Here is a 14,951-nt window from a genome sequence, read left to right as displayed (position 1 = left end):
GTGAATCATCCATTGTGCCGACTTCCTGTGGAACACGACAGGATAACATGGGACTGTTGCGTTTTAAAAGGGGAGAAGCTCAACTGTACACGCTGAGTGTGTTTTAGACTACAGAGGACTACGTCCTCTCTCTAGTAAAATGATCAGCTGACCACCTCAAGTCCATTTCAGGAGTCACATTCTCCTCGTCAAACTGTTGTTCATTTCATACCAATAATTTAATCCAATTTAATATTTTTGTAAAAAAGCTCCAAAAAAAAGATCGCCTAAATATTTAAACATCTGACTCGGTTAAAGGACTCCAACCAGGCCGCAAAAAATAATTTATTAACTTTATTAACAACCTGCTCAGCACAGTTTACAGTCAGCTCCTTAAATATAAACTGTGAAAAGTTACTTTTCATTTAGACAAAAGAACCGTAAAGCAGAAGTAATAACGTCCGTCGACGCAGGCTGGCTCTGCATGAGTTATTGTAATGTGCGAAATCACTTACTACAAGTATTATAGATTCTAATTTATTTTATAATATTAAATATAATAAATGAGAATGTGTCCATATTTTGTAGCATCAACAATAAAACATTTGACATATGAATTTACATTAATTATACTATATATTAAGTACGCCTCTGAAATTAAATGAATCCTTGAACTAAAATGTTGGAAACAGAAAAATAAAGATTTTGCTTTTTTTTGTCAAGATTAAAAATCTAAAGTCTTTTCCCAACATCCAATAAGAACGTCCAAAATCTCTACGGACATCTCTTTTAAAGTAATGAAATTGGAATCTATTACTGAAAGCTTTACATGAGCTTACAGTTAAACTGTTAAATGGTTTAAATTAAAGGTCAGTTTTCAGTGGAGTTGATCCATTTCTTACATTTTTCCAGAGAAGTTTAACATTTTCTCACGCAAAGCTTTGAGCGGAGACCAAAGGCCTGTGAAGATGGATAAATCAATACAAGGCGCCGCCACACCGGCAACTAACATTTAAAAGCTTCAATTAAAGCCTGTGCTCTTTGCTTCTTCTATAAAGTTTGTCCCTGGGGGCCACCGTATGACTACGAGCCAATCAAACTGGCTGTGATGCTGCTCTGCACAAAGTGGTCAAAACTTGAGTAATATCAGTTAAAATGTATTATTTATTATTTCCATGTAACACAACCCCCTCTTTCTGAAATGTTCTACACTTTTTTAAATGTATAGTAGTTTCAGTACAGAACGTTGACGCTCGACAACTTGTAGCTTCTTGTGAATAGATTCTCCGTTTGCACCGTGAGGGTTGGACACAGACGCCGTTTGGTTCGTTTTCCCGAGTACCTGCTGTTTTTCCACATTTCAAACAGATAACAGTAATCCAAAAGTAATCTCATTAAAAGATGACCCCGGAGGAGAGCGGTGAGCCCGCTGCTATGAATAGATTACAGCTGGGAGGTAATCCTGTCTGAAATCATCCTCAATGGGAAGAATAAGCCGAAAATCACCCTCACTTTAAGCCTAAAAACCTCACTCAATATGTTCTCACACTCCAACAGGACACATTCTGTTGCATATCAGATCTGTGAGGTGAATACACAGAAGACTAAGAATGACGTTCTCAAGAGCACAAAGAGTCGTGCTGTTGTGGAAAATGGCGCTCAGTGGACACGAAAGAAGATTCTGCTGCTGTTATCTGTTTTCAGACCGCCGCTCTCTTCAGCGTCCATCACATCCTTCACATGTTTAGAAGCGATGATACTTGAGCCAGAATGTAATCATTCATTTCATTTACAACCCGAAAGACTGAGAGCTCTACAAACAAAACCTCCAAACCTGCACAAAAAGTGCGTAAATAGATCCCACGAGGTCCAAGTAGAGAAAAGACGTCTTTGTTGTGAGCCTTCATATGATGCAGAAGGTCGGTGGGGGGGGGGCAGGGGGGCAGGGCTGGCATTGTATGTTCTGCAGAAGCACGGATGTGTTGAATGTCAACGTTTCAAATATGTTTGATATCCGCCCCGTATCACGCCGGCACAAACGCTCAATGCCACATGATTAACGTATTTATAAGCTTTAAGCAACAAAACTACATGGTCAGGATAAAAACAGCTAAAGTCATGTGACTAATATAATAATAGCGTCAGATTACCAATTGCTTGCCCTCCCAACCAGCCGTAAAGAAAGTTATATTCGTTATTACACCACGTAAGTTAAATAAGGTTTCTGGATGTACGACCTCTTCTGCTCTGCAGCTTGTCGTACTAGTTGACATGCAACGTCTCCAAGGATCGCAGGAACGTACAATGGCAACATCGTTTTAATGCTGATCGGACTGAATATAGTCATACATATGTTACTATAGATTTAAAGAAATGTTAAGTCTTTTAACCAGTCAATGACGATGGCGATTAACACATTGGGTAATATTTCTATATGTGCTTTTAGCTTTCATGTGTATCTGTGAAGATCTCTGTGACTGTTTCCTGGTTTTAACTAAATCCTCATCATGACCTGCAGCTGTAAATCAGTCTGACTGACGAGAACCAGTTTTCTTGTGACGCTCTTGTAAAAAGTGTTTCCGTCTTTGTCCTCATGACTTACAAGGAAAGTGTTTACTCTGGAAGTGATTCAGTGTTCAGGCTCTTACGCAGAAGCATATTTCTGCACCTTATGTATCTGCTTGTGTTTCAATCCTTGATTAAAAGCTTTGGATCGTGCATCAGAGATGCGTCATGAGCGCGGTGACAAAGCACATTTTGATGACGCTCTGAGTTTGTTGAATTTGTGCCCGAAAGTCCACAGCAGAGCATTTAACCTATTTTTACTAGCAGCAAATACAATAAGCAGTAATAACATACTGTCAGCAGTTCAGTGGAAGGGACACAAAGAGAAGCTTTCATTGAGATGAACGTCTGGCAGCGCGGTGGATAATAGAGGAGGGGGGGGGGGGGGTGTTGAGTCAGCGTTTTGCGAGAGAAAGTGAATGACGTGCAGGTAACTTTGGAGGTCGGTCACCGCTGCTGAACACACTGCGTCTAAACTGACACATTTAAGTTTACATTTCAGGAAGTTTAAACTTCAAGACGTGACCTCTGAACAAAAACAACAAAGGAATCACCTCCAGGGAAAGAAGGAAGGCGGTGGAACAGCTTCCATGTTCCCTGAAGGCGGCTTCAGGACTGTCTGTGCTGTACAACCACACACGGTGTCATTTATCAGGTCAGGACACTCTCCTGGCACTGCAGCTCCACAGAAAGAGCCCAGAGCAGAGAGCAGAGACGGGGAGGAACCGAGCCACGACGAGGCGCCTTCTTTATCGCGTTAGAGCCCAGACTCAGGCGCTGTAATTCTCCCAGACACACGCTTCCATTTGATCTCACCGAGGACGAGGCCAGAGGAATAAACAAGGTGACAAACGGTGGCCAAGGCCAAACCCCCCCTCAGTGAAGTTTGTGATGAGCCGGACACTAAATCACGCTCTTCATTCTGTCTGAGAACGGACCCGTCGTGTCTCACTGCTTAATCCATTTCATTCTTCCAACCTTTAATATCGCAGGCACCTCATGAAGCTGACAGACAGACTTTCTTTTTTAAGTTTCTCTCCGTGAGGATTTAATTAAAAAACATTTAGGATTTTATGAATTGGTGAGAAAAGCGGCGCACCGTCAACGTACGTCCACTAGAGGTGCTTGTTTCTGCTCAGATTGTTATTAAAAGAGTCACAACAATACGGAAAGAACCCTACAGAGAAATAAGACGTTTCTCTTTATCATTTGCTTGATCTGTTTATTATTAAGTCTCGTTTTGAAATCTCATCTCACATCCACATTCTGGAAATCAGCTAAATATTCAGCCATGACTAAAATCCTGTAGAAAACACGAAGCTACGCTTTCTCGTTTCCACCGTTATCATCCGCCAACAAGTCACATGACCACTAACAAACTAAAGAAAACACTTCTAACAACAATCTGAGTCAGTGGCAAAATCAAACTTTACATTAAATGAAAGTTGTTTGCTAGCAGCTTTTTAAGGCTGTACTTATTTGAGTGAAATGCTAACGTTAGCAAGCTAACATGCTCACAATAACAACGCTCACATGCTGATGTTTACCAGGTATAATGTTTACCACGATGACCTTAAATATGTTAGCATGTTAGCATTTGTTACTTAGCAAGAACAGCTGAGGAATGTTATCAGTGAGTTCATCACCAACGTTAATAATTCATCCTGAAGCTGTGAAACTGAAGTTCAGGGGAATTCCTCCAATAGTTGTAAAGACATTTAACACGGAACCACAAAGTTGTGCGAGAGCAAAGGTCAGAGCGTAACCAAAGTAATTAGTATAATTACACATCGATCCTTCGTGTGGCTGTCGTGATGTTTCAGTCTGGATTCGTATGAAAGCTGCTGACACTAATTGAGAAGTTACGCTACTTATGCAAAGTATTTTAACTGCAAAGTAAATATTTAGTGGAGCCGAGACTCACAAGAAGCTTTTATTTAATTGCAAAGTTTAAAAGACACTTTTCTGCACTTTGGCAGCAGTCCCTGTGGAAGACGAGTGTACGGTTAGCTTTTAATAACGCCTGCTGAGTTCTAAATGGACGAAAAGTGTTGATTTACTGATTGTGTGGTTCACTCGAGACAGAAGAATAAGAATGAAGTACGGTAAAAGCTTTTACGTCTTGCTGCAATTTTTGGAAATGCCTCGGAGGTCACAGCGCAAAAAAAGTCTGAGGAAACAGTCTGTAAGCTGTAAACGCTGCCGATGGCCCTGATCCTTCATTAAATATTAACAGTGGCTGAGTGCAGTGTCTGGTAACAGCAAGATTGTCCGAGATCAACCGCAAGACACCGGTGAGATAAAGGATGGAGTCACTAACTCATCCTTTACGCCTCCACGTCCCGTCTCCCTCCTCGCTCTGACTCACTCGGAAGGCTTCTCACAGAGGAAAGAAGAAACGCTGCAGACGAGACGTCATCAGAATGACAACTACACCCGGCTGCCTTTCACATAGTATTCAGGGTCACAAGGCAGCACAGGCTGCAGGGTACGTCTCAGTAATATGTTAAAAATAAATAATAAAAGCTACAAAATCGATCGATCGGTGACGAGAATCGGGGAAAAACACACAATGTTGGCGACTTTATCTTAAACAGGTTTCAGTGTCCAAAGTGTCATCACCGCGTCGTTTATCCTGTTTAAATTGTCATAATTATTGTATAAATTCTTGAGTTATGGGTCATGACCTTGACCTTCGTCCTATAAGTTTGTCCCAAAATCTAAAATGATTCCGTCAATGCGTTCCTGAGAGACCGCACGAGAAAGGGAAGTGTGTGGAAGGTCATTTGCAAAAGTCTGAAATCGGAATTAGCCAAAAGAATTGTATCTGTTTACAACATTGTGTTCGTCAAACAAGGAACACATCAGGTTTCTATAAGTATATCAAAGATCCAACTTCTCAAAGCTGTTATTTACACCTGCAGAGTGTGTGAGGATAATGAGTGTGTGTGTGTTTTTAAGTACAAGTTCTAGAAAACGGTTCATTGTGATCGTCCGCTGGCTGTGTTTGTTTGTTTGTTGTTGTTTGTGTCACAGAAAATCAGTTCTTTCTTACAAGAACCTGAAACCTCCCGTGGAAATGATCGCACGGCGACAAAGCGGATGTCTGTGAAAAGATATTCTAAAAAGGGTTCTGATTGGCTGGCAGCAGTGGAAAACAGTGAAGCCTTTTTTAATGTTAAAAACGCACAACGATTGAAAACGCACTCCTGCAGCTTCTGAAATACACACTTTCCCTTTTTCCCTCCTCTATCTCCTCGCTGCAGCCGGCGCTGCAGGTAAGCCGAGTTTGACCTTGAAAGCAGAAACTGCAGCTAGTTTGAAGTACGAATAATCGGTGTGTGTGCGAGCGTGTGCGTGTGTGTGTGTGTGTGTGTGTGTGTGTGTGTGTGTGTGTGTGTGTGTGTGTGTGTGTGTGTAAACAGAGGGAAGAAGATACAGTGCTATTGACAGTTTTATAATGCTCCTAGCTACATGAGAACGCTCCCCTAACACCAACAAACACACATTATCACACACACACACACACACACACACACACTTCCCCACAGCCCACAACAACATAATCTGTTATTTACTGACGCCTCTGTTCATTTACCAGGGAGTAAAAAAGGCTAAATGACTTCTGCACAAACACAGCAGCGACTGGAGAAGCTGAATCAGGTTTTCAGGAGGTGAAAAGGAAGATAACAGCGGGTCAATATGAGCTTATTGTTTAGAGAACATGGGATGTGATCGTATTGGTGTGAAGGCTTTAAAGGAAAGTGCGGCAGCCAATAAAGAAGCCTTCGACAGGCTGGGTACAAAGGATGTGGAGCCAGCGGGGCGCAGAGGGGCTGGCAGGAGACACAGCCGGATCGATGGTGACAGGAAGACTTGGGCGAGGAGACGCAGCGAGGAGACGCAGCGAGGAGACGCAGCGAGGAGACGCAGCGAGGAGACGCAGCGAGGAGCGCGTAAAAATAAACTGTCGACAAGTTGAATTAGAATTATTACAAAAAGAAAGAGAACATATGCAACACAAAGATGTAATAACCTGTGGAACAGTTTATAAAAGGAAAATGTGTAATAAAAAATATATGTATTTAAAAACAAGATGATTAAATAGATTGTAAAAAATATTGTATATATTGTAATAATATATATTGTATTTGGGACTTTATGTTGAATTTATAATATACAAAGAACGTATTTAGTGTCTTTATTTAGTTTTCAGTGAATACACCTAATGAGAAGAAGCTTCAGATTTTACCTTTAAACGTCTTTGAGTTTCTAGAAAAGTGCTAAACAAGTCAAATGTATTATTATTATTATTATTATTATTATTATTATTATTATTATTATTATTATAAAGTGTGTTTGAGTTGTAGAAGTGGAGAACGATGGGATGATCTAAACTACGGGAACCACTCGAGGGTGGGAACATCTCTGAGCTTACGACACTTTCACTTTGATTAATATGTGGCTCAGTTCTGGAGTTCACCTCAACACACGGACGCCGGCCGTGCAAGCAGAGACGTCGGGGTTAATCACAGCTCGCTGACACATGAAGTCTGAATGTGGGAACTCCCGTCTGAAATGAGTTCTGACACGAGCTTTGGGGGAAGAATCGCATTAACACAGCGTCTGACTTGCAGAGTCGGGATGTGAAGCGGCTCTGCTGAGTAATTACACACAGCAGGACTCAGCTTGTGATTGAAGTCATTGACTCCATGAGGTCTCGCGTGGTAACGAGAGGAAATGTATCGTTTAATATAAATCACGTGAAACTGTGAGAGTATAAAGAGATGCAGCGAAATGTGAAGACTTTTAAAAAGTTATTTATTTCATGATATTCTTCAGCTTGTTGTTGGATCAGCTGATCACAGCAAAGCTGTCCAGTCAGCTGTGAAAACTTAACTTAACGCACTTTATTTCTCTACAGCTTCAGATATGTGTTCGTCTGCCACACATTCAAAGTGGCTGGTTATTGTAAACAGTTCACACATCAGTACAGATCATTAGATTTAATGCACCTGATTACATGAGATGCAGAATAAACAGGTTTATTATTATAAGACTTTTTATTTATTGCTTTGGTTGTGTGATTTTAAGATATTTTAATATTTTTTTCACACTCGAATTCTAAAGTCTGAATATTCTTAAGAATTTAAAAAGGGTGTATTGTATTATTGTATTATTATGCTATTATATCATCATTATGTCAGTGGCATAAATTGGTGTTAAAATGACAATAATATAGTTTATCGCAATTATTTCTGGGACATTATATAATATAGATATTATACAGCGCAGGGAAGCACTGTACTTTATCGGTACTTTGTCCTACACACTTATTTCACTATATAGAAACAATAGGTCTCATATGCTTTGGCCTAAATATGAATAAACAAACCCGTTTTAGACATTTGCGCATGGTGGGAAACATTAGAGTGTGACACATCAAAGGCTCTCTGCTAGTGTGAAGGAGAACATCTTCTTACAAGGACGAGATGAATGTCCACAGAGTGATGGCAGTGACACGATGTGTTACAGAGGATTCTGCCCGGATATGAACACAGGTCTTGAGGTTTTGGGTCTTTGGTGTTCCTTGGCCACAGAGAGTTTGGATACCCCTGCTGTAGACCTACCTCACCACAAACTTCTCTTTGTAAATATAAATATATATAAACACGTCTTCGTGCTGCTCTGTAGGAATGTGTTTAGTTGAACTGTTTGAGAACGGTGAACGTCTCCTCGTCTCTCTTCTCTACTTTAATGTAACAGAAACGATCGACAGTCTTTAACAAACACAATTATGAAGAGCAGATTAGCACCGCTTGAGTCCAGGAAGTTTAATTTCCCAGCGAGCCTTGTCTTCCTGACCCCAGATGTGCAGCATGAGCCGTGCTAATCCTCCCGCCGCCGCCACCGCGTCCAGCTGCGTGCACTCGACCGCCACATAGCTTGCACGGGATTGCAGCCGAATTAAGACAGAATGTGTAAAGCGCTGATCTCAGAGCATTTTCAGATCGACTAATACCGACACGCAATGCTAAATAATCCCCCCCCCCTCGCCGCAAACACAGCGAGTTAATACTCACAATAATGACACGAGCGAAAGCTAATTAATGAGCTCAACTTAAAAAGCTCTCCTACATGTCAGTGATGATGTTATCCAGACACATTTAAATGTATAATCTGTCTTAAATGTATTTGTTTAAAGATCAAAGTGTGTTCATGTGCATGATGGATGAAAGTATCCAGGTGAAAACAGCTATCGACCTTTTTTACCAAGGAAATGAGTTGATTGGCGAAACATTGCCGCTCTAATTGAAACATCGGCATTGAAATGATGTAGAAACAAAAGCAAAATGAAACCTAGAAATATAAAAAGATGAACTCTTCAACACATCATGTTGATTGTCTGGCTGAGGAGTCGCAGCTTCAGTCACCTGACCACAGCTGCTTGTATATCGGGTTGATTTGTCAGATTTAACCCAGTTAACTTGAATGTCTTGACATTCTGTGACCTGCACATCACCTCTACACTGTTACACTGTTTACAGCGGAACGACTCAGAACAAATGCAGACGCAGGCAGCGGACAAGTTCACATAACGCTGCCTTGTTCACTAAAAGTCATGTTTTCCTACAATTCCCAGGATCCTTTGCAACGACCCTCTTTGTGTCTTTTTCGACAGCAAACATAAACTTTCAACCCGACTTCACTCGAGACGTAACAGCACTTTTAATTGCCGCTTTATTTGATTTATTTAGTCCATAAATAAGAAATGGAAGAGGACACGAGTGAGCTGATCTGTGCTGATCTGTGCTGATCTGTGCTGGGTTGAGTTTGAATTCATTCCTACAACTGGAGGTGTTGGATTAGGCCATGTCATGGTGGCTATCACAACTCACGATGAGGGTTTAATCCAGCAAATGGAAACAACCTGAAACACCGTTGTGTTGAATTTAAAAGATATCAGATTTATTGATCTGCAGAAATCCCCAAAACACGGCAGTCGTTCACTGCGAAGAGTTTGACTCCAGATCTGCAGCTGACAGCCGCCTCAACATCCGACGTTTCCTCCCAGAGGCTCGCTGGCTGACCCACACGGGGGATGATAGGAAATCCCCCCTAAGCGACACAACAAGAGATACAAAGTGCAGCGTACAGTCAGCTGCATCTCATCTCCAGTCATCTATATGGCCACGCAGAGGGTCAGCGGCGTCAGACTGAGGAGTGAAGCGTGATGGGATTCAGCGTGATGGGATTCAGCGTGACAACAGTAGAAGGACTCGGCTCTGCTCATCAGCCTTCACATCGAGGCTTTAGTCGCAGCTGCAGAGGCTTGTGGAGTATTCTCAGCTTCCTGCATGTAGAAGCACGAGCTGCATCAACGAGCGCGGACAACAAGGCTCAACTCAAAACTGTGTGTGGACAGACGTGTGTAATAATTAATACCAGCCACTGTGAGTAAATCTGCAGAATCTGTGTTTGTCGTCTTGCAGGGCTGCAATTAATGACGATTAGACATGAACATGTTAATCTTCAGATCTGTGAGATTAGAAACAATAGTCTCTTTGTGTCACTGATACTGGAAATTGCACGAAGATGAACACAAAGTGTTACTGACGTCAAACACCAACAAACTGCGTCACATGAGACTCATTTTAAACTTCCCTTCAGTCACATGATCCTATAAATACTCTAGAAACTGTCTGGAGCTGATTCTGTAAACTGATTTACTGATTTCATTCAGAGTGTGTAAACATGTGTGCATCTCGTACTCACTTAGGTGAGAAATGTCTGCGTTAAGTTACCAACTATTTAGATAATGTATGAATCCTTAAAGTAAAGTAGATGTTCATGCAACATGTCTTTAAATGCTCTCAAATATGGAGATGTTCTGCTCTTCTCTGTTTTATGTCATATTAAAGTGAATATCTGGGACAAAACAAGACATTTAAATATCACCTTCCACTATTTTCTAACATTTTATAGACCAAACGATGAATCCATAATGAAAAGAATCGTTAGTTGCAGCTCTAGTACAGAGACGAGCCTTATCAAACCCCCTCATCTAAAATGTTAAAAGTTCTTCTTCTGTCTCCATAAATCAACAACAGGCGAGGTGCACTGCACGCTGCTGTTGGTTTGAACTATTACAAAAGCTATGTGACGTTTGAACCACTGACTGCCAGTGAAAGCAAAGACTCCAGCAGAGAAACGAGGAGCCGCTCAGCTTCAGTCTTAGTTTGTGAGCTCACCTGTTCATCCGATGTGGATATAGAGTCAGCTTCTCAACCTCACGGTCACGCTGCCACGTGTTAAACTAACGTTGACTTAAATACTTCAAGAAAAGGTTGGGACTGCATGCTGGTGTTGAGAAAACTGATTTATGATTATAATATTCACCAGTAGGGGGTGCTGAAGCTATTCAGAGCGGCTTCAGGACTGTGTGTGTGTGTGTGTGTGTGTGTGTGTGTGTGTGTGTGTGTGTGTGTGTGTGTGTGTGGGTGTGTGTGTGTGTGTGTGTTGGACAGCTCCTGGTGCTGAAACCTCAGCAGTCACACGAGGTTGATTAACACAGAAAAGGCCGTATTTCATTACAACTGAAGTCTTTCATCAAATATATGCAAGACCTTAGGAACCAGGAAGTTACAGGTACGGAGCCACAAACAGCTCAGGTAAACCGACACGTGAACACCTGTACACACACGATAACACAAGCCACACTTCACTGACGCACAGCTTTAGTTTTAATGATCAGAATCAAGCACAAAGTGAAGGAGAGTGAAACAGCTGAGAGCTGCACTCTGCACACATCTGTCAACAAGGTTACACTGAAGAACAGAAACTAACAGAACAGTGAAGAGATGGAGGAGAGGAAGAGAAGGGGGAGAAAGGGAGATGGAAGATGAGGACGGGGAGGTCAATAAAAGAGAAAATGGTTGGGGCACAGGATGGAAGAGAGGAGGAGAAGTGAGAAGAGTGGAGGAAGATGGAGAGGAAGTGGAGACGCCTAAATGAGGAAGAAAGGGGGATAGAGAATGAGCAGTGTGGAAGATTGAGAAAGTGGAGAAGAGGAGGAGAGAAGTAGAGGTGAGGTAAATGGAGATGAAGGAGGAAGAAGAATGAGGAGGAGAGGGGAGACAATTAGGAGGCGAGGAGAGCATGATGGAGAGGAGAGGAGGAGAAAAGAGAGGAGAGAGGGGAGGAGAGGGGAGAAATTAGGAGGAGAGGAGAGGAGGAGAGAGGAGAGAGGAGAGGAGGAGAGAGGAGGAGGAGAGAGGAGGAGAGGGGAGACAATTAGGAGGCGAGGAGAGCATGATGGAGAGGAGAGGAGGAGAGAGGAGAGGAGAGAGGGGAGGAGAGGGGAGACAATTAGGAGGCGAGGAGAGGAGGAGAGAGGAGAGAGGAGAGAGGAGGAGGAGAGAGGAGGAGAGGGGAGAAATTAGGAGGCGAGGAGAGGAGGAGAGAGGAGAAGAGAGAGGAGGAGGAGAGAGGAGGAGGAGAGAGGAGAGAGGAGAGGAGGAGAGAGGAGAAAGGAGGAGGAGAGAGGAGAGGAGGAGAGAGGAGGAGGAGAGGAGAGAGGAGGAGGAGAGGGGAGGAGAGAGGAGAGGGGAGGAGGAGAGGAGGAGAGGAGAGGAGGAGAGAGGAGATGAGAGAGGAGAGAGGAGAAGAGGAGATGAGAGAGGAGAGAGGAGAAGAGGAGATGAGGAGATGAGAGAGGAGAGAGAGAGGAGAAGAGGAGAGAGGAGAGGAGATGAGGAGATGCGAGAGGAGAGAGGAGAGAGGAGAGGAGAGGAGGAGAGAGGAGATGAGAGATGAGACTCGTTCCGCTCTCTCGCTTCTTTCGCTTCTCCTTTCTCTTCTCTCTTCTCCTGCTCTCTCTTTTATCTCGATTCTCTCTTACTGCTCGGTGGGCGGAGGCGATGAGAGATGAGAGAGGAGAGAGAGAGGCGAGGAGATTAGGGAAATGATGGAAGAGATAAAGGTAGCTGGAGAAGGACGTCAATAAAGGAGAGATAGATGGAGAAAAGGGCGGGGAATAGAATAGAGAAGATGATTGGCGACAGGTGAGAGCTTACCTGGTTGGTAGAGAGTGGTGCATTCTGGGAAATGAGCATCTGGACCAGGATTTGGAGCCCCGAGGTGAACAGGCCGGCCAGGATGGCCCAGGTGAGCGGCAGAGGCAGCATGCTGTATGTGGCAAAACAGGGTAAACAGCACGTACCCAACCCCATCACCGAGCAGCCCGTAGCCCAGCCCGGCCGCCAGGAATCTGCGTGGCCATGGCCACCCAGGTGACCACGCCGCTGTACTGCAGGTAGCTGTGCGACGTGGTGTCCTTCCGCACCACCACTAAGGCACAAATGACGACTTCGACGCCCGTGAAGAAGCCCAGCAGCGTCCCTTTGATCGGGTCCATCGGGGAGGAGGCCAGGGTGAGGTGAAGTACCAGCAGGGTGATCTTGGTCACCACGTCCAGGATGTTCATCACTACCACCGACTTGCGTCTCTGACCCAGAAAGTAGCGCTGGTAAAGCTGCTCCAGGTCGCGGGACTTGAAGGCGTTGCGCAGCGTGGGGAAGATGACGCCCCGGTACGTGTAGCCCCAGTTCAGGAAGAAGTCAGAGTTGCTCGGCGCACAATCGATCTGCAAAAATCCCAAGTCGCTGCTGGCGCGCTCCGGGAACACCTTGGTCCCGCCGTTGTTGTGCCGGTCTCCCACTGACGTCCGCCCCGCCGACTGCTTCCGTGCGTCCTGCGGGTCGTAGGGCTCGTCCTGCCCGATGCCCTTCACCCCTCCTCCCCCGCCCTGCTCGTGGATGAACCGCTGCTCGGTGATGTGTCGCACAGCGTTCTGCCACAGCAGCCGTTTGGGTCGCGCGCTGCCGCTGCTGTTGCTGTTGTTGCTGCTGCTCGGGGTCTTGTTGATGGTGTACAGCTCCTCGCTCGCGCTGGAGCACCGGACCTCAGACAGTTCCATCACTGCTGCTTGTTGCTGCTGTTGTTATTATGTTCTTCTCCTATCGTTTGTTTTGGTGAATAGTACCCCTCCCTTCCCGGCTGTAAGTTATCTCAGCGATTTTGGGGGGACGACGTCCTCTCGTGCGCATCTAACCGGGGGTGCGTGCTTCTCTCTCGGATTGCTGCGAGCACGGCACTGGGTAAAGCGCGGCTGGAGGTCATCGTCACGCGAACGATTCCACTGAAGAAACAGCAAATAAATCCAACTCGGCTGGAAAAGCATCTCCCGGATTAACCGCGTACCATCATCACCATGCACTGTGTCTCTGTGCTGAAGCCTAAAAATCCCCGGGCGGTGTGTCCAAGCGGCTGCTCGAGCCACCGTGCGCCGACCGTCCGCACCATCAGGATGCCGCGGCGCCACGGAGAGCCGGGATCCTTGAAAAACAAGGCGGGGGTTTGGGGTGCACGAGGTGTCAGTCAATAGCTTTCGGAGACTGCAGAAAATGGCATCTTTAAATGTTAACCCAAAAACAACGCGTCGTTGGCACAGCTGGGTCCGTTCACTCTGTCATTATGTTCCGCTGTGGAGGAAAACGCACAAATCACGTATCCTGTTTTCTGTCACGTTCAGAAAAGATGCCACACAAAGACAAATCCGGTAAGGTCATCAGCCGAAAGAAAAGGCCAAAAAAAATGAAGAAGAAAACCGTTAATAGAATCCGTTTCTTTAAACGTTGCGTGGAGCCCGAGGAAACACAATATCTTCAACTTGTTGTTGTTCAAGAGGCTCGCAGACAGGATCCGAGTGGAGCGCGTGAGCTCCGCAACACGGATCAACCCTCCTTCTTGTGCCTCTCCATCGACACGAGGGGCTCACGCTTGAATGCAACACCTGGCTGCGAGGGGAGGGGGGCGAGCGGTGCCAAGACACACAACTGTCCTCCGTCACAATCCTACTCGATTATCTCCTTGAGGAGACCGCGCGAGGAAAAGCGGCTCTTGTCCATGGAAAGTGTCCAAAAAAATATTGTCCTATATGCGCGCGAGCATGAGAACGATGCCTCCTTCCTCCTCCTCCTCCTCCAGTTCCTCCTCCTCCTCCCGTGAGCCGTCTCTCCGCGTAGGTCCTCCCGGTTTCCCCCCCCCCCCCCCCCCCTTCTTCTTCGTCGTCTCCTTCTCCCCCTTCTTGTAGTTTAAAAGGGCGTGCAGCAGGAGCCGCGTGGAGTCGATGTGCAGAGAGCGCGAGCCTGGTCAGCGAGAGGCACGGAGCGAGCGAGTCAGCTGGGCTCCGGGTTTGACGTCACAGTCACCTCTGTGTGTGTGTGTGTTCCCCCATCTCTCCTCGTCTTAACCGTCTTTCCCATCCCACGCTCTTCTTCTCCTTTATCCCCATTTCTACCGTTTCCTATCAGTTTCTCACGAGGCCTTCTTTCTCCACCTCCTTC

The 14,951-nt window shown here is 45.0% G+C and overlaps 1 protein-coding gene across 1 annotated transcript in view; it reads right to left on the bottom strand.

Annotated features, from left to right (window-relative positions):
- Positions 1-14,510, bottom strand: part of adcy8 (adenylate cyclase 8 (brain)) — an 87,815-nt gene extending 73,305 nt beyond the window's left edge. The window contains 3 exon segments of the mRNA XM_029453256.1: positions 12,621-12,746; positions 12,748-12,810; positions 12,812-14,510. Coding sequence (XP_029309116.1) covers positions 12,621-12,746; positions 12,748-12,810; positions 12,812-13,522 — 900 coding nt within the window. The 5' untranslated portion in view covers positions 13,523-14,510.
- Between the last annotated feature and the right edge of the window lie 441 nt (positions 14,511-14,951).

Source organism: Cottoperca gobio, chromosome 17 (assembly GCF_900634415.1).
Source record: "Cottoperca gobio chromosome 17, fCotGob3.1, whole genome shotgun sequence".
Taxonomy (NCBI): Eukaryota; Metazoa; Chordata; class Actinopteri; order Perciformes; family Bovichtidae; genus Cottoperca; species Cottoperca gobio.
Note: the sequence above shows the minus strand (reverse complement) of the source record. Positions and strands in the feature narration are given on the sequence as shown.